Raw genomic sequence first — 19403 nt, forward strand, 5'->3', positions numbered from 1 at the left:
CTTTCCCTTCCCCCCTTATCTAAGTGTATTCTTGGTGGTGGAACTTCTTCTTCTCTCTATCTCTTTTCTAAATTGTATATTTGTTTTGGGTCAGATTGACAAAACAAAGGGGGACAATGTTTACTTCTTTTTAATCATATATCGTTCAACAGTGAATTTAATTTCTTTACAGTTTCAAGGAAATAAACAACGTATTTGTTTTTGTGTCAATATGGTTTCAAGAAATAATGATTAATAAAAAAATAGTAATTGAATAATTAATTATTATTAATATTATCAACAAGTATTAATGATGGCAAGACATGTCCTAGGCCGCATACATTCGTAATTCCGAAGCTTCGTTATTCCGAAGGTTCGGATATTCCGAAGGTTCGTTATTCCGAAGGTTCGTATTTCCGAAGGTTCGTAATTCCGAAGGTTCGTTAGTCCGAAAAAGAAATGAGGTTCGTAATTCCGAAGGTTCCTTAGTCCGAAAACGAAGTGAGGTTCGTAATTCCGAAGGTTCGTTAATCCGAAAACGAAATGAGATTCGTAATTCCGAAGGTTTGTTAGTCCGAAAACGAAATGATTAACGAACCTTATTTCGTTTTCGGACTAACAAACCTTCGGAACAACGAACCTTATTTCGTTTTCGGATTAACGAACCTTCGGAACAACGAACCTTATTTCGTTTTTGTATTAACGAACCTCCGGTACATCGAACCTTATTTCGTTTTCGGATTATCGAACCTTCGGAATAACGAACCTTCGGAATAACGCCACAAATGTTCGGATTAACGAACCCTTTTACGTTTTCGGATTAACGAACATCGAGGTAAAGGCAATTTTCGTGTTTCGGAATTACGAACCTTCGGAATAAAGAACCTTTGGAATTACGAACCTTCGGAATTACGAAGTGTAACCGTGCTAGGCTAGGGCTAGCTTAGGCTAACGCATTAACTTTACCTCAAATCTGGACCTGTCTAATGCCTAATACTAATAGTAATAGCCGACTAATGCCATGGTTTAAAACTTCGAACCAAATTCCGAACTTTACGTTTGATTTTATTTAACATGGTTTAATATTTCTAGTCCGTATACAGAACCAGTCCTAGATCTAAAAAAATATCTTAGTTCTAGTCTAGTCTCTAGATCTAGACTCTGATCTACGCTGTATCAGCATGGAACAACTAGTGTACCAAGGGGGGGGGGGGGGGGGGCGCAGACTGCCCCCTGACAATTTACAACTGATCCAGGGGACGTGCCCTCCCCCCTTTGAGAAGCCAAATCAATAGTTTGTAATGTCAAAATGCAACAAAAAAAGACTTATGTCCCCTCTTTTGAACGTGAAGATCTTTTTTTTTTGCTTGTCAATTTTTTTTCAGCTAAGAAATCCTTAATTTGGGGGGGAAGACGGGGATCAAGATCACTGACGTTAGTTTGTGCCTGACGTTATAATACGTTCCATGCAATGCAGTGGCGTAGCTAGGATTTTTTTATGGGGGGGGGGGGGGCACTGGAGGGTCCTTGCTTTTTCGGGGGGGGGGGGGCCACCGGCCATTTTTTCCGGTGTGTGTGTATGTGTCACGAGGGTGGATCAGACTTTCGCCAATAGGGGACGGGGCCCGAAATTATTTCACCTATGTTTTCCCCGATCAGTCACTTCTTAGTTTTATTCTTATAAAACAACATAAACATGAAATAATCTCAAAAGCCTTATAAAAAGTGTGAGCGCAAAGCGCGAGCTCAAAAATTTGTGATATTCCAACCTGAAAACTGGACACTCTAAGCATTTTTTTTGTGAACGGGAAGAGAACGAGTACAATAATTGATGCGAGTGCAGGAAGCCAGCCAAAAATTTGTGATATTCAAACCATTAAGCAACATTCTATACATTTTTGTAACCATGAGCAGGATTAGTACTGTACTAAACAATAATTGATGCAAGCACGATTCAAAATCTGTGATTTTCGAACCTAAAATGTATTATGTTTTATTATTAAAGAAGGTATATTTCTTTTTTTAAAAGGGCATATTTCATTTGGAAATAAAAATCCTACAGGGATTTTTTTTTTGGGGGGGGGGGCAAGAGAGCACAAAACGCAAGTTAAAATTTTTAAATGCTTAAACTAAAAATGAGTCATTTTTAGGACTCTTGTCAGCTTTAATTTTTTTTTTCTGCTTACAACCACTTTTAAATTTCAATTCTCATTTCTTGTATCTTCTACACTTATTTTACCTTAAAAAAACAGAATAAAGAATACTAACAAAATAAAGTTTTATTCAAAAGGATATAAAGTAAACAGGGCGCACCCCATACCCTTAGTTGGGAGAGGGTAAATCTTAATTATTTCTTTAAACAGTTAATCAATCATTAATTATTAATACTTGTTGATAATATTAATAATAATTAATTATTCAATTACTTTTTTTTTTATTAATCATTATTTCTTGAAACCATATTGACACAAAAACAAATACTTTGTTTATTTCATTGAAACTGTAGAGAAATTAAATTCACTGTTGAACGATATATGATTAAAAAGAAGTAAACATTTTCCCCCTTTGTTTTGTCAATCTGACCCAAAACAAATATACAATTTAGAAAAGAGATAGAGAGAAGAAGAAGTTCCACCACCAAGAATACACTTAGATAAGGGGGAAGGGAAATGAAAAGATAGAGTAAATGTGATATTATTTTTTAAACAATCTATCGCAAAATTAGCTTTTCCTATAGAAAGAGGGGGACAAATTTTGTTCACTCGCTCGCTTCAATCGCTTTCTTCTTTTTTTTGACAGAAATTTTGCTCTATATGCCATGCTTGGCCCCTCAAAGTTTCTGGCTCATCATGCCATTGACATAACCCATTTGGATATGACAAAATTGAAGACTGTGTTCAAGTTTACCAAATCTTTTCATTCTTGTTGGCCAAAGAAAACAATACAAGGAAAATCCTAATGGAATAGAAATCAACCTTGTTATCGTGCGTTAGAGTTATCTATGTTTAAAGTATGAATATTGTTGTCAAAATTGCAGTCAGATGTCAAATTTATTCTTGTCATCAAAGCACTATTATCTTGATCTTGATCATTATTATTTACTGTCATTATCATCATTAGTCATGATTACAACACATTACCAATACATAATGCAGACAATTACAATTGATGACACTGCTAGTACACATACTACTGCTGCTGCTAATGTTACTGGTGACTGGTAGTATTGACCATTAGTGTCATTAAATATAAAAAAAACAACTGAAACATTTATAATTACTTATAAAACAAATGAAAGTACATAATACAAAATGCCTTGAAAATGCCTTGAAATTTCAAGGCTCAAAATCCTCAAGGCCAAGGCCAAGGCTTGAATGTTCAAGGCCAAGGCACTACAACACTGATTAGTACTAGGCATTAGACAGGTCCAGATTTGAGGTAAAGTTAATGCGCTAGCCTAAGCGAGCCCTAGCCTAGCACATGTCTTGCCATTAATGGCAGCTAGTTTGATAAGTGTTTAAGAATTGGATATATATAAGGCATATGTAACTATGTAAGGGTACCGGTAATTTGACGATGCTAATATTCATTCTGAGCAACTGAACGTGAATGCTTAGAATGGCAGAGTCCACGCGCATGCGTACTCTTAATCCGAAGACGCAAGTCATGAATATTCATATGTTGGTCCAGAACTCGGTGGGAAAAATAATTTCGCGTGCGGGACGGGGGGGGGGGGGGGGGGGGGGACTTCAAACTGTAAAAAGTTGATAGCATATCACTGAGAGGGATGGGACCGACTTCCCCTTATACATCATGTTATACCGTTGCAGGAATAACAAGGCGAAGAAGAGATGAAAGACTTATGAGAAATTCGTCATCAGCGGCGGCGAATTCTGAATCCGAATGGAACTAATTTTCTTGGATTAGGGGAATTTAGTTATGTGTTAGACACGGGAAGTAAGTTCGCCTCATTCCTCCATCAACCAAATTAATATAAATCATTTTTGTGCATGTTATAAAATCAACTGTGATTAGAGAATTAAAATTAAAGGGTATGTTGTTTTTTAAATATCTCTCGGAGATAGTGTTGTTTCATTGGCCTCGCGGTCCTAGGCACGCTAGGGCAAAGGATGACTCATAATACTATCAGAATGTTCTTTGATGATGATCAGATCTGATGCACTGAACTATATGGGGCACATGGCACAGGAAATGTGTTTAAATATAAGTCTTTTATTACGCAATCAAAGTTAAAATTAGCTCATCCGTATGAGTGAGCTTGTGGTGAGACAATGAAAATATATAAATATATTTTTGAGAGAGTAATACAGGTGTCAGTGTTCCCTTCTCGAAGTCTTATCTTTATCGATAATTCGTTCACTGTCCCGTGGTAAATGAGGTAAATCCCGTTAATTCAATGGGCAACCATTAGATTCCATTTATTTTACGACCACCGTTAAAGGACAAGTTCACCCCAGAAAAATGTTGATATGAATAAATAGAGAAAAATTAAACTAGCATAATGCTGAAAATTTCATCAAAATCGGATGTAAAATAAGAAAGTTATGGCATTTAAAGTTTCGCTTATTTTTCACAAAACAGTTATATGCACATCTCCGTCGGTATGCAAATGAGGGAACTGATGACATCACTCACTCACTATTTTTTTTGTATTTTATTATTTGAAATATGAAATATTTTGATTTTCTCGTCATTGTCGTGTGAAATGAAGTTTCATTCCTCCCTGAACACGTGGAATTCCATCATTTTAACATTTTGTGGTTCAGGCAAGGAGGTCCTAATTGTCAAATTCGTAAAAATTGAAATATTGTATAATTCAAACAATAAAAAACAAAAGAAATAGTGAGTGAGTGACATCATCGACTCTCTCATTTGGATGTAACTGACTCGTTCATATAATTATTTTGTGAAAAAGAAGCGAAACTTTGAAATATCATAACTTTCTTATTTTACATCCGATTTTGATGAAATGTTCAGCTTAGTGCTTGTCTGATTTTTCTCTATTGATTCAAATCAAAAATTTTCTGCGGTGGACTTGACCTTTAAAGGAAAATGAAACCGTTGGGACAAGATAGCTTGTGAGAAAACTGAAAAATCAAAGAAACAGATGAACGAAAGTTTGAGAAAAATTGAATAAATAATAAGAAAGTTATGAGCATTTGGAGTTTAGATCATTTTTGTAATGTAGATCCTCCCATTGGCAATGCGACAAAGATGTGTGATGTCACAAGTTATGTGAACAACTTTGCCATTACTTTTGTATATATATTTCACTTACACTGCCTCTTTTATCACATCTACCACTAGATCATGTATTTTTCTATAGGAGGGCATGTATACAGATTTTCAAAGAACACATTATGGATAAAGAGTTTGTATCACCATTAGAAAGAGCAAAGAGATACATTTTGGGGACATTTTATAGTCCATCAAAGGGAAAGTTGTTCACATGTGACATCACACATCTTTGTCGCATTGCCAATAGAAGGATCTCCAGAGCATTAGTGATCGCAATATTCAAATGCTCATAACTTTCTCATTATTTGTCCGATTTTCCTGAAACTTTCTTTGATCTTATTCTTAGATTTTTCTGTTTCCACACATCCCCCTTTAATTTGGAGTTGTTTGTAATACTCAAAGGGGCTAGACATTTTAGTTTGTAATAAGGTCAGTATATTCCTCCTTTGATCATAATTACTTAGTATTATGCATCACAGAAGCCCGTAAAGAGTTTCTTTAGGTAATTACATGAACAATTATTACACACTGGTGCTAAAAAGTTAGTGAACCCCACCAGGAAATGAACATATTTCATTTGTTCAAGTTCTGCCATGTGTTAGATATTTAATTGTGAAGTCAGTTGATAAAATATTACATTCAATAAAGCTTACCTCGCCGAACATTAATTGTAGTGTAATTGTCTCCATTTAACACTCAACCTGAAGGATTGCACTTTCTGGTGGGGTTCACTAACTTTTGGGCACAACTGTTAATATTATGCTGGTATATCAGGGTATAAGGTGTGGGCTTTGTTCTCTTTTTTATTTATTTCTTTATTAATTAATTTATTCATATTTGTTACTTTTGAAGGAAGCCCGTTAATTGATTGTCACACTCTCCTGCTTATTGGTATTTTGTAGGACGATGGCCTCACATGCCCTTTTCACTGCAAAGTTGTATATATACATTCACTATGATTATATATTAATTGCAAATAATATGGTCAGTTTGCCCCTCTTTAAAGTCGATGGTATGACTCGGTGGGGGATCGAACCCGCGACCCACTGTTCATAGGACAGACACTTCACCTTTGAGCCACCAAACGTGGTTCATCTTCTTCCGGCCGTGAAAATAAATCGTCACCCTTTACTTTTACTGAAATTTGATTATTAATAATTTTCTTTTTTTTCTCTTCCTCTTTTAGGTGGGTTCGCGGATACACGCAGAAGATGGTTCATTGCTATAGCATTGTGTTTGACTTCTCTCTTCATGTTCGCTCTCCTGTCACATACCAGCGAACGGTATGGCGTACCAAGATACGTTACACATCTTACAAATAAGGTAAATAGTATAAAATAAAACACATCATAGAGGGCATTAGTAAGGACTACACCCCGGGTATATCTTTAAATCGGATCTAACATGCGCGCGGCATAGCCGAGAGCATTTGAGCGTTTTAAATGTAACAAGCGTAATTATTTTCGCCCCCGAGGGAAAAAAAATGATGTAGATTGTAAGTTATCAATTGTGGATCATTTGTATTTGATCCTCCTCTCAAAACGACTACCGGTCAGGCGGTCAATAATCTAGTCATCAGTACCAGTCGTTAGCAATTGTTACGGTTAGCCAAAATAAATGACAGGTCACGTGTTAGATTTAGATCCATATAATAATAATAATATAATAATAACGGCATATTTACCCATGCAGGGTAGCCACTTTCGTTCAGAGAACTGTTCTCCCAGCGGGCCCTGCTATTATCATTACCCCGGCTTTAGCACGGCTACCTTGATCGGGCGCTCGAGCATTCGAGGAATTACTTCCTACCGGGTACCCATTCACCTCACCTGGGTCGAGTGCAGCACAATGTGGATAAATTTCTTGCCGAAGGAAATTACGCAATGGCTTGGATTCGAACCCACGACCCTCTGTTTGAAAGTCCGGAGACTAATCCACTGGGCCACAACGCTCCACATATAATATAACGGTTGCAGACAGACAAATATCCATGTACCTAGCTGGTATTAAATAAGATAAGAAAAAAAAAATGCTTTCGTTTTCGTTCAAGGATAAGTGATAGCTAAGGCGCGATAGAGCGGGAGTCTAGGATTCTGATGACGCGGGTTTGGTTCCCAGTTGGTGCGCCAGTGCCCGTTATTCAGGAATTCAGTATCCTCATAACCAGGTCCCATAGAGGGGGCTTCGAACCTCTGTTTGCTTAGGAATTAGATGAAATAAAAATCACCAGCAAATAAATCAACATTTTTTTCCTGTTTTCGTTTTCTAGATTATGATCCTGACAGACAAGTTATCGTTGCCAAACGTTACCGCTCGAAAGGAGACTAGGGAAAATCAGTACATCGCTATTACTCAACATCAATCATTAAGACTCAGTCAGCAACCAACAGGAATCCCTCTACAACTACGGCGACCAAGCTCAAACAAAAGCCGTCCTTCTACTCCCATAAACAATGTAAACATGACCAGCGGCCATTTCTCCCGGTTCTTCATCCAAGATCCCAAACCGGTTTATGCTATTGGAGACCGGATCAAAATCGTGATCGAGACCCGGACGGATCGCAACGCACCGAAAACCGCGGGCGGCGATTTTATCCGGGCTAAGATGTTCAGCTTGGATGATCGAGCGAGCCAGAGCACGGACGGGGAGGTGACAGACCTCGGCAATGGCTGGTATGAGGCGTGGTTCACGGCTCGCTGGCCCGGCGTGACTACCATCCAATTGGTTTTAGTCCACACGGCGGAAGCTTTTTCGGTTCTCAGGGATATAGTCCAAAATCCGGCTAAGATGGTTTACATAGGCCGGTTCGTCAGTGGGAACTCCGACGTCTCTGTTACAACAAAATGCAACATGTATCCCCCTCTAGTAGGTTGACGTATTATTAGCATGCGAACCAATTAATTCTACGCATGCGCATGCCAATCGATTCAGATAAATAAATAATTATCCTGCATTGAAACAAATGGAAATGTTATACGCATTATTGGTAACTAGGTGTGCACTTGCTAAAAAAAATACAAGACTTAAGCATATACCTCTACTGATTTGTAGATATATTTCATGTGGGGTGATCTGTGAAGGCAATTTAATACTTCTCGATCATAGACATAGCTAAAAAAATAGCCTCTTCCTGTTTCTATATTCAACCTGCATAGATTTAACAGCATATCAGTCAAATGATTAAATAGAAAGTGGTGATCGAATGTTTAATTGACACACCTTTGGCTTAATAAGACTAAATTCTTTTGGCACAGTCATATCGTCGAAAACGACTCCAGTGCCCCTTCATACAAAGAGTTACAAATTAATGATCCAATTAATCGTAACTCTATGGAAATCCATTAGTGCCATGATTTTATCTACAGGAAATTCGTAAAATGCCCTTTGTAAACAAAAGGGAAAACTCCAAATTGTCAAGAAAACAATAAATTTATGAATATACATTATATCTAGCAAATATTTTCAACAAACATGCATTTATAAGATGCTGACGTTGCTGGCTTTCCATAGTTACGATTGATCGGATCAATCGTAACTCTTTGTAAGACGGGGCCCAGACCGACCAAAGCTATATACCAATGGCATAGCTCTACCATCGGTCAGTTTAGAGTCGGTTTCGTTGGTGTGACTGCAGCATCAGCTTTTACAACCGAACCCGGATATGACGTGGAACCTTCCTCCCCTTACTTTGCGCTTTCCGCATCATTCGTGCTCATTAGAGCCCAAACTCGGAGTTTTCCCCGTCAGTATGAGGAATCTAAAGTTGCGGTATAAGATTGAGTACCTGTTATATGCTACTATGTAACATAATCATTGCGATATGAATTCATTAGTGTGTTATTATTTAAGTGGGTCTACATTACGAGACTACACTACTCAGGATATTGCATTATGGGTTATACATAGAGTAGTTGAGGACTTGAGGTGGGGCTATTGCGATTGCTGGTTCATATTGCCATTTAATCTAAATGCACTCATTTTCCTTTCACAGTATGGTCAATTCTGCAACATGTCCGAACCTGATGGGAGAATGCCCTGGTTTTGCCAAGCTCCCAGCAAAGCAGGGATCTCATGCGATGACTGGAGGTGGTCTCAGAGTGATGAACCCGCTACATCCAAGCTTCTTGATAACCTGATCGGTCATCCATCAAGACAAACTGCTTTACGAAGGTAAAGTAATAGCGAGTTTTCGCACCGCCATGCAGGGCGAATGCTAGAACACAGTAAATGTATTGACAATGCCCGTCGAATGACAATGAACAGCTGCAGGGGCTTTGTCGAAAGTTGTTGAATCGGAACAGCAGTTCGTCCCTAGTTTTGAAGCTGACGGAAAATTGGAAATATGTCGTTAAACCTCGTCCAGAGTCCAGGATGAAACTGCCGTTTTTTATTCACCATTTTTCGGCAAAGCCTTGAATTCTTGGTTGCTCATCGTCATCATGGTCATGAAGGGCATTTGACAATACATGTTCTGTGTTGCTTAAATCCCGAGGGGGATGGGGGGGATATATCCCCCCCACTTTTTGAGGAGGGGGGATGGCCTGTACAAACATCCCCCCACTTTTTACGAAAGAAATAAAAAAAAAATCACAAGAGATTATTGTTTTATTGGTGAAAATTCTTCCTAAAATACCGCTTAACAAATAAAACAATATTATTGAATCATAAAATGCAAATAAAGAGCCAGTTCACCATTTCCAAACGAAATACTTATGTCCTTATTATAACATTGAAGAGAAATCCCCGTTTCTTCCAATTCATCAATGTTGGGGTCTTTGGGAAGGGATTAAGATGGAATGTCAATTTTTTTTCAATGTAATCTTTAATAAAACGATTAAACCATCATGGGGTAAAAAGATAATAATATTGGAGGGGTATTTGCCATATGGACATACAGTGGCGCAACTACGGGGGGGGGGGGGGGGGGGCATGGGGGGCACATGCTCCCCCCCCCCCCCATCGGCTGACCAAAACAAAAACGGGGAAATGGGGAAAATAGAAAAGAGGGAGAAAGGAAGAGAAACGTAGTGGGAAAGAAGAAAATATTATTCATTATAATGTTGTATTATAATTATGTTATGTTACATTACATAAGAAATATTTTTATCATAACTTCATGAAACATAATTTGCCCAGGGCCTACGTCTTCATAGTTCCTGGTGCTCGCATTGTCTGTTCAACGAGATATATAATCCTGTTGTACTAAAACATCCCGTTTTCAAGTCAATATAAACTAAATATATTTCCTAGCACTTGAGTTATCATTGTTTTATGTAGTGACATGAGCTTCTTTTACATGATTAAAAAGGTGATTGCCCAATGTTAAGGTCTTCGTATATATAAAAACATTTCCTTCCGTGATTACGTTCGCATTAGTGGATTGGTGAGATATGTCTGCTCTTCATGAATTCCTAAAATCAGTCCTTGAAATGTCCCTTCTTCTGATCTGAATATCAAAAATTTTCAGCTCGCGCTTTGCGCTCGCATCATTTGGTTAATGAAATACGTATGGTCCTAGTTAATTCCTACAAAGAAACCTTAGAATGCCCCACTTCAGGTCTTAATTATCTAAATTATCTAAATTTTCAGCTCGCGCTTCACGCTCGCAATATTTGATTAGTGAGATGCGTATGATAATCATGATTGCAATGAGTACAAAAAGTGTTTCATGTGTTCAGATGTAATTCTAATAAAATCAGCAAGCGCTTGGCACTTGCATTAGATGACTATGGTGAGATATGCATACTCTTAATGGATTCCTAAAATATATTCCTTAAAATCTCGCTGTTTGGGGTCAAAATATACGAAAATTTCAGCTCGCGCTTCGCGCTCGCATTGTTTAGCGAGACAGGTACCTATCATGATTACACAAATTTGATTATAATGTCCCTTCTTAGGTGTGAATATAAAAAATTCAGCTCGCGCTTCGCGCTCGCATTATTTGATCAGTGAGATACATATCCGTTCAATGACATTGTCCCCCATTGTCCTTAAAATGTCTCTATTAGGTCAGAATAACTAGCAACCGAGCGCGCTTCGCGCGCTCACTCAGTGATTCGAAAATTTTGCTGGTGCCCCCACAATGCCGTGACCCACGGTATGCCACTGTGGACATATCAATTACAATTCATTGCATATCTAAAAACATGATAACAAAAAAAAGGCCAAAATATTTCAGTCATCCCCCCCACCCCTCAACACGGATTTACGCCAGTGGTTGCTGTACAAGAAATCCATATTAATCTGCAGCCATGACTCCAAAGCTAGCACTTTTTTTCAGCAAGAGATCGATCATCCCCGAACCTTTATTATGGTGGTAATCTGTTTTTAAAAGAGTTACTCGGGTTTAATTAAAAAAAAAAACTACCTACAGCAAGAATTTAATCTTTCCCATGCAGAAGGAAATATCAATTGCGTCTTGCTACAGGCGATGTGTTGCTGTTCTACTGGTCTTGATCCTGGGGTTATAACTGGAATTTGGTCTTGTTACATGGGATTATTAATGTTCTCACTGGACTTAGTGTGCAACTCGTACATCCTTGATCAAACTCCCTTTCATAAAAATAGAAAAATTATCTATCAGCACAATATTCGGTATACTGGTCCTAAAATGTGGAATGGTCTTCATGAAAATATAAAGAAAAGTCCTTGTCGACATCAAGATTAAGTCAAGTTTAAAAACTTAAGATATCTTCCTGAGTTTAATTACTTTGTGCTACAGGCCCAAATACATGCTGTATCATGCTAGTCGTGTTTATTAATAAGCCTACATCTTATAAAATGCTAAGTAATCCATGCCCGTTCTACTTGCTCGCCTCTAGTTTTTTTTCTTATCCTCTCTTCTCTTCCTTTCCATTCTCTTAGCTCTTTCTTTTTGTTGAGTTATTGTTATATAGTTTTATGGGCGTATCTCGACACATGCCCATACTTTCTGTGTTTTAAGCTTTCTTCCATACACATACTGTATTCATGTTATGTACTATATCATTGATTTGTATACATGAAACTGGATGAAATGTCAATTGAAAGAAAAATAAATGTTTACTTCACGTGGATTAAATTGAATTTCTCCTTACAGATACAGAGAACAAATAGAGAACGGAGGGATTCCCCTAAATATCAAGGTCGAGTTGGATGCAACGTTAGGTAGGCCTAACCATGTTTTAAAAATCATTTCCTTGATCTAATCTTTGTAATAGATTAATTAATATTCTTATTTGATAGCAATTTAATAAGTCCCATCGAAACAATTTGCTGGTAGAAGGATAAATATGCAGGAGCCGCGGAATCGGGGGGGGGGGGGGGGGGGGGCAGCTTCCACCTTTTTCCAAAAGCGTGTACAAAAACGTAAAAATAACCATCTGATTTCGAATTTTGGATGGTCAATCCCCCCACACTTTCAAAATCATGTCGTGGACCCTCATGTGTGTATGCGAACGTCATTGGCGACACATCAGGGAGATCGCACCTGCTACAAGTGCTGAACCTGCCTTAATCCGATATTCATCTAATATCTACAATCATTTGTGTCATTGTGTGCATGCGTGTGCAGCGGATTTCTTAAGCTCTTTTTGACCTTTTGAAAACGGTTGCCTTGGGAAGGAATCGTCACCGCGCTAGGTGTGCCAATGGTAACATTATAATTTGTTCATTAAGTGGATGTGGGTGAAGTATGCTTTTTTTATGGAAAGCTAATCAAGACATACATCTCTAGACTATTCTTTTACGTATCTTAGGGTATATTCATGAACATCCATCACTGTACCACAATATTGTGCACTTTCTAAAAAGAATGATTGTATTTGGCCTACCATAATGACACAAAATCAGTTTTCATAGATGTTCTAGGTCGTAGGGGGTAATCACACATCGTGTGTTTTGACAGGTTAGATGGTGGTTCACGGCGGTTTGCCGGCTTGTCCCCGAAGTTGGATGCAGTCAGAGCCCGTTATGATAAAGTTTGGTCGCTAATTTTGATGGGTTACGACGTTTCCTTATGTATTTTTATATTGCTTGCCTAACATAGCAATACTGGCTTCATTGTAACCATCTGAAAACGAGTTTGCAAAACTCTGTATCTTACTTCGGGATCAAGCCAATGTGAATCGGTAATTGTTACATCGTTAATATATTATCACCGCTTTAGCAGTTTTTCTTCACTTTCAATACCCTTGTGAAACCAGAATAATGTTTGCCCGTTTTATATTCAGGATCTACCCTAAAATGTCCAATAAAAAGTTAACGATATTATGCCGAACTGGAATAAATTTTACTAAAATGAATAGTGAATAATGAAGGCTTATCCGACTTTTTTCTTTCAGCTGGCACTTACAATGCAAATCCTTTCGAATATCCGTGGCAAAACCTGGATCTACCACCCTGTCAACCCGGTCAGCATATCGGTAAACCGCACCCATCCGGATACTTCTACAACGACACTTGGTATTCGCTTCAATGTCGGATCCGGAGACACTGGCTACCCGGTAACATGTCATCCTGCCTTGCGAACACCGATCTTCAGATAATCGGAGACTCTGCAGCAAGGCAGATCTACACTTTACTAAAAGAAATGTTGCAGGAGCAAATCACGATCGAGCGATCCGGATTCTTGCACGAGTCGGAGCACCGGAGCGGACCGCTTTGGTTCATCGACTACAATAACGGAATCGAGGTCCGATACAACTTTCACGGATTTCCAATAGGCGGATCAAACTGGTTTAACATATCGAACATCATGGATGCTACGACGCGCATCGATATGATTCAGAATTCGACTCGACGTTTAATTCTGGTTTTAACAATCGCAGCGCATTTCACGTACCACAATTTAGACTTCTACGAAGCACGCATGCGTTCTGTGAAGGGAGCCATAGACAGGCTTTTTGAGCGCGTTCCAAACACAATGGTTATCATGAAATCTCTGACGGCGAGAGAATTCGCCACTCTTCGCCACATCGCAGCAAATAGTGAATGGTGGATGTGGTCTCTGGATCGGACAATGCGAAAGATATTCGGAAACGACCCAAGGATAGCTCTCATAGATGCCTGGGACATGACGAAAGCAATGCTCTTTTCGTACAACATCCATCCTCATCGGACTATTATCGCAAACTACATCAGTCAAATCTTAACATTCGTATGTCCAACGAGCAGTTAAGTTTGAACAAGTTATTTGATACCATGGTAATTCGCGGGTCACAAAAATCAACAATATTTCATTTCTGTAGTTGATCATTATTTCACGCAAGGAAAAGACGCTATACCAAATATTCATGGGATCGGACTGGATACATAAGATACAACGGAAGAAAATCCTCCAGAACTTTGGAAAGACGTTAACATGCAAGACCTTCGGCCTTGTGAACCTTCCCAAACAAGCATCTAGATTTGGCTTGGATGGGGTGTATGAGCAGTAATACTTAGGCCGCGGTCACACCGGCAAATCCGACTCCAACCTCGTCGAACGCTTTCAAGAACTTGGAAAATCTATTATCACATGCCCTTAATGACAAAGAGCAACCAAGAAGCCGTTGTGGGAAATTGGTGAATTACAACAACGGGTTCGTCTTGGACTCTACAAACGACATATTTGCTATTTTTCGTCAGCTCCGAAACCTAGGACAGAGGTGCTGCTCCGGTTCATCAATTTGTGACAAAGACTTTCATGACCTTCTAGCTGTTCATTTGACGGGTACTTTCAATACAATTACTGTGTTCTTGAATTCGTTTTGCGTCGAGGTTGTGAAAAGTCACTACTATTTTCGGTTTGGAGTCAGTTTCTTTGGTGTGACTATACACGTAGTATTACACATATTAGAGTTGGCAGGTCCAACGTTAAATTTGGTATCCCGTGTCTTTATGTGTGTATATACATTAAGTTTTCCCTATTGTGTTGATTGATTGGTTGATTTTATTTGGCAAGTCACCATAATATATAGGATGACCCATGAAACCTCGAAAGGTTTTTTTTTTTTCGGTGGGGTCCTCGACATGTATAGAATTGCGATTTAATAAAACGGTAAAATTATACCATAATGAAAACGAAGGAAAAAAAAAATCAGAATTTGCTATCAGCAATGAATAAGATATAGAGATGATATATACGAGAAGAATATAAAGAAGAAAATAAGAAGAAGAAGAAGAAAGGAAGAAGGGGGAGGAATAAAAGGTAAAAGAGGAGGAGAGGAAAGAGGAGAATGAGAAGAAAAAGAATAAGGAGAAGGACAACGGCAAAAACAGCAGCAACAACACGAAGAGGAGAATAAAAGGAAGAGAAAAGAAAAAAAAAGAAAGAAGGACATATCGATAAAAAAAAATTCAACCAAACTATGTAAAATAAATGATAAAACCTGGCAGAGAAGGGCAAAGAACATGGTCAGTATTCAATTTCCATGGTCAGTATTCAGTGTTTGACATTGTTAAAGTCATTTATAAATTGTCGTTCTGTCCTTTTCTCTTTTGTATGTACGATACCTCTGTTGGTTGCTTATGATTTTCATTAACATTGTAAATGTTAATATATATGTTAGTATATTTCGATGATTGTTAAAAGAAATGTGGATGTTATATTAGTAATTTGAATTTGTATTTATATAGATAACGACTTACAATTTGTATTCAATGGCCCGTATTCTGAAATCAGGTTTAACTTAGACTCATGTTTAAAGTTGTGATTTAAGTATGGGAAGCCAAAAGTATCAAAATATTTTATTAAGTTGTACAATTCTTATGTTTACTGTGCTCTTTCCTGATTTATCAATGGTGAAGACAATCATCTATTTATACTTCCTAGACAATTATGAATTATTTGAGAGCCAAATGAGCTGGAATATTATATCTCTACTGTTAGTGATTTAGGTAACAATTGGCTATCCATACATAAACCACAACTTTAGAATACGGGCCAATATGTTTATTGAATTTACACATCAAACGACGAAATACAGACTATAACCTTTAATACAATGACAGATAAAGATAATATTTGTTTTCCTGAATTAAGTTCAATAGAAAGATTTCAAATCAATCGTCCCTTAGTTCCGTAAGTGAATTAAGTTATCAAAGTGATATGAATCATATGATGGCTATAATAGTTTAAACTACGGGAAGGAGTGATAGTGTATTGTAGACAACATTGATTTCAAACTTCGCAAAAAGAGGGAGTGAGTCAAAATTGATTATATTTCCACGTCAACCGACAATAACTTAATACAGAAAATAGACAGCTATAATGTTACACTTTTAAAATAGTTGGGCAAATATGCCCAAGTTTAACCAACCTAGGGCAACATCCACACAACTATTGGATAAATTCTGCCAAATTTGGTTAATAAAAACTAATAATTTGGTAATGAATTTGCTCAACTGGATAATAATTGTCCATAATAGATATATATTTACCAATATACATTACCCAACACAGTGGACAGTATGTTGCCCAACATTTTAAGTGTGTACGATGATTAATGCAGAACAGGGGGGGGGGGGGGTGTTTCATAAAGATTTAAATTTGACTTAGAGTCGCACTTGAACGCCTAGTTGAATGCGGTATTAAAGGCATGACCGCATTATGGTCAGATCATGCCAAGAGGACGCGCCCTACCTCGTATTGACCAATGAGATTGCGTGTAGCATATGTGCGCATCGGCATTTCAGTGCGACTCTAAGTCATAAATCTTTGATAAACATCCCCCAGGAATTATAAAGATCATATGTTTTCTCGGAATGAAAAGTATATCGATGATACATCAGTTGCTATCCTTACATTCACGTTGGTAATCAAAAGAATGAAATGTTTTTATAGTATTCACATAAATTATACACGCATTACATTCAATAAATGTATTCTAACTTTCAGTACAGTTAAACAAATTATCGCCCTAATAATTACACTATTTTGTATAATGAGAAGTTTTAAATCAAGAAGAAAAAACTGTCATTAGGCTATGAATATAGTTACGCAGATGAGAAGAAATTTACAGCCATTGTCCTTGTAATATTATCGCGCGCGTAAGACAAGTAACTAAAATGAAATGATATGTAGTGGTTACAAAAAGGCGTACACCGCTTGCCTCATTTTTGCCTTCATGTTACATTTACTATCGCACTTTAAGTTATCGTATCATTCCTTAAAATGCCACGTAATATATAATTCATATTTTACAACACAGAATGCAAGTGAGAGAAGTGAGTCAAATAAGTACTTATTTCATGTAACTAAAACAATTCATTAAGTACATCATTGATTACCCTCCTACTTAATTATGTTCATTTTTTAGCCATATTTTACTATTCAGCAGCCGTATAACTTGCAATGTTCTAAACAATAGATAAATCAAAAGTGCTTGATTGACACAATGGTTTCCTTAAAATCACACATAATATAATTCATTTAATAAACGATAGGTAACCGATTCAACAAGGCCATCTAAACCGATAATATATATATTATGTAGCCAAAGGCCCCATCTTAGGCCCAGGTCCTGTTCTAGGTTAAGGACCAGGTCTATTTCTTGGTTCCTTCATCTGGGTTCGTGTTGTCAGTTACGTAGTCTTGCCTCCTGCTGTGAGATTCACGAAGCTAGCACACAAATGAATAAAAATTGATGTTTATATTCCAGTGAAATCATATCGTTTATATTTTTCTTCTCTCTCTCTCTTTGGTTGAGTACTCATATAAAAGTCTGATGTTATATAAACGGTGTAACATTATTGTTAATACGACATAAACAAGAAAGTCTGTTCTCTCTCTAACCTTTTAATTTTACATCTTCTTTCCTCATATTTACAAAGACAGATGTGGAGAGATTTGAAGAGAGGCCAAGTGCGTGTGGCAGAACGGTGTTTTAGGGGCAGTGATACTAATCAGGCGTCCCCCCATAAAAAAAAACACGTTCAATTGTAAATAAATCGCTAGTCTCAAAATCTGGCGTAATTGAGTTGCAAATGAGCGCAAATTAACTATAAATGTGCATTAAATCATTTTTGTTTGGTATGTATGTTTATTGATATAATAATATGTGGGGGTACACGTTTCAGGTGTGTAGGGGTGTCTGCGTGACTGAAGAGGGGGCGGGGGGTAGGTGAGTAATAGAGATGTACGTACAGACTGATGGAGAGAGAGAGAATACGCCCCTCCCCCAGCCACACACTAGATAGTTCTCGCATTTACTACGTGGAAACTCTCTAACGCATCAATTCCTTGAGAGCTAAGAGGCTTTTGTAGAAAGTTGGTGGAATGTGACAGCAGATCATCCGAAGATTTGCATCGGACGAACAGTTGCAAATATGTCGTTGTCCAGAGTCAAGAGATTCCGATGCTGTCCAGGTCCACCAACTTTCGACAAAAGCCTCTCAGCTCTTCATTGTGATTTGACTTGCATTTTCTAAGGAATTGCATGGTGCGTCGTACAGAGAGTTTCAACGTAGTAAATGCGAAAAGTCTGGACTGTAATTTACCTGGGGATTGAAGAGACAGTAGAACACAAAGACAATGATGCCCTGGATATTAAAATAATAACAAGAAAATTATTTGCTATAAGTTTGATATATGATTTGAGCAGAGCATGTGTAACAACCTTGCCTAATTCTTTGATTTCTTCTTCGTCATCATCATCATCATCATCTTCTTCTTCTTCTTAACAATCATCATCATCTTCCTCTTCCTCCTCCTCTTTTCTTGTTCCTGTTCTTCTTTTTCTTTTTCTTCTTTCTCCCCATCTTCTTTTTATCATTTCCATATTTCTGTTGAGTAATGGTATTCAATTAGGAATCAAGTTTAATAACATGTTAGCAGTCAATAGCAGTCTGTTGTTGCTGTTGGTTCCATGACAATTGCTCCGGCGACAACTGCTCCGATGAAAAATCTCCACGTTAAGCCAAACATAAAATCCAACCTCCTAAACTAAATTGGAGGTTATCTTGAAATTCTCGGTAGAAATATGTTTGAAAGAAAACTGTAATTTAAGAACTGTCTCATGTGACCATATGAGCATGCGCATCACCTACCTGGGATACGACACAGATGTGGAACATGTAGTCTAAGACCAGGCTGGACCAAGTGTGGTAGACCGTGTGTAGGATCCAAGTAAAGACCAGGACCAAGGAAAGCAGGACCGAAGTAGGGAGACACCACCTGTTCCATTCATTAAACAACGAAAGATTA

General features: G+C 37.8%; 2 protein-coding genes across 2 annotated transcripts in view; one reads left to right on the top strand and one right to left on the bottom strand.

Moving 5' to 3' along the window:
• The first annotated feature begins 6428 nt into the window (after positions 1 to 6428).
• On the top strand, positions 6429 to 16629 carry LOC129266246 (NXPE family member 3-like). The gene is made up of 5 exons (XM_054904084.2): positions 6429 to 6561; positions 7508 to 8104; positions 9231 to 9409; positions 12318 to 12385; positions 13561 to 16629. The coding sequence occupies exons 1-5, from the start codon at positions 6490 to 6492 to the stop codon at positions 14394 to 14396; spliced, it is 1752 nt and encodes a 583-aa protein (XP_054760059.2). The 5' UTR covers positions 6429 to 6489; the 3' UTR covers positions 14397 to 16629.
• LOC129267058 (uncharacterized) overlaps positions 16403 to 19403 on the bottom strand; it is a 32754-nt gene continuing 29753 nt past the window's right edge. The window contains exons 20-22 of the mRNA XM_064103735.1: positions 19247 to 19373; positions 18698 to 18739; positions 16403 to 17819 (exon numbers count right to left, since the gene is read on the bottom strand). Of these exons, the coding sequence (XP_063959805.1) occupies positions 17745 to 17819; positions 18698 to 18739; positions 19247 to 19373 (244 nt within the window). The 3' untranslated portion in view covers positions 16403 to 17744. The remainder of the gene's footprint in view (positions 17820 to 18697; positions 18740 to 19246; positions 19374 to 19403) is intronic.

This window comes from Lytechinus pictus, chromosome 8 (assembly GCF_037042905.1).
Source record: "Lytechinus pictus isolate F3 Inbred chromosome 8, Lp3.0, whole genome shotgun sequence".
Lineage (NCBI taxonomy): Eukaryota > Metazoa > Echinodermata > Echinoidea > Temnopleuroida > Toxopneustidae > Lytechinus > Lytechinus pictus.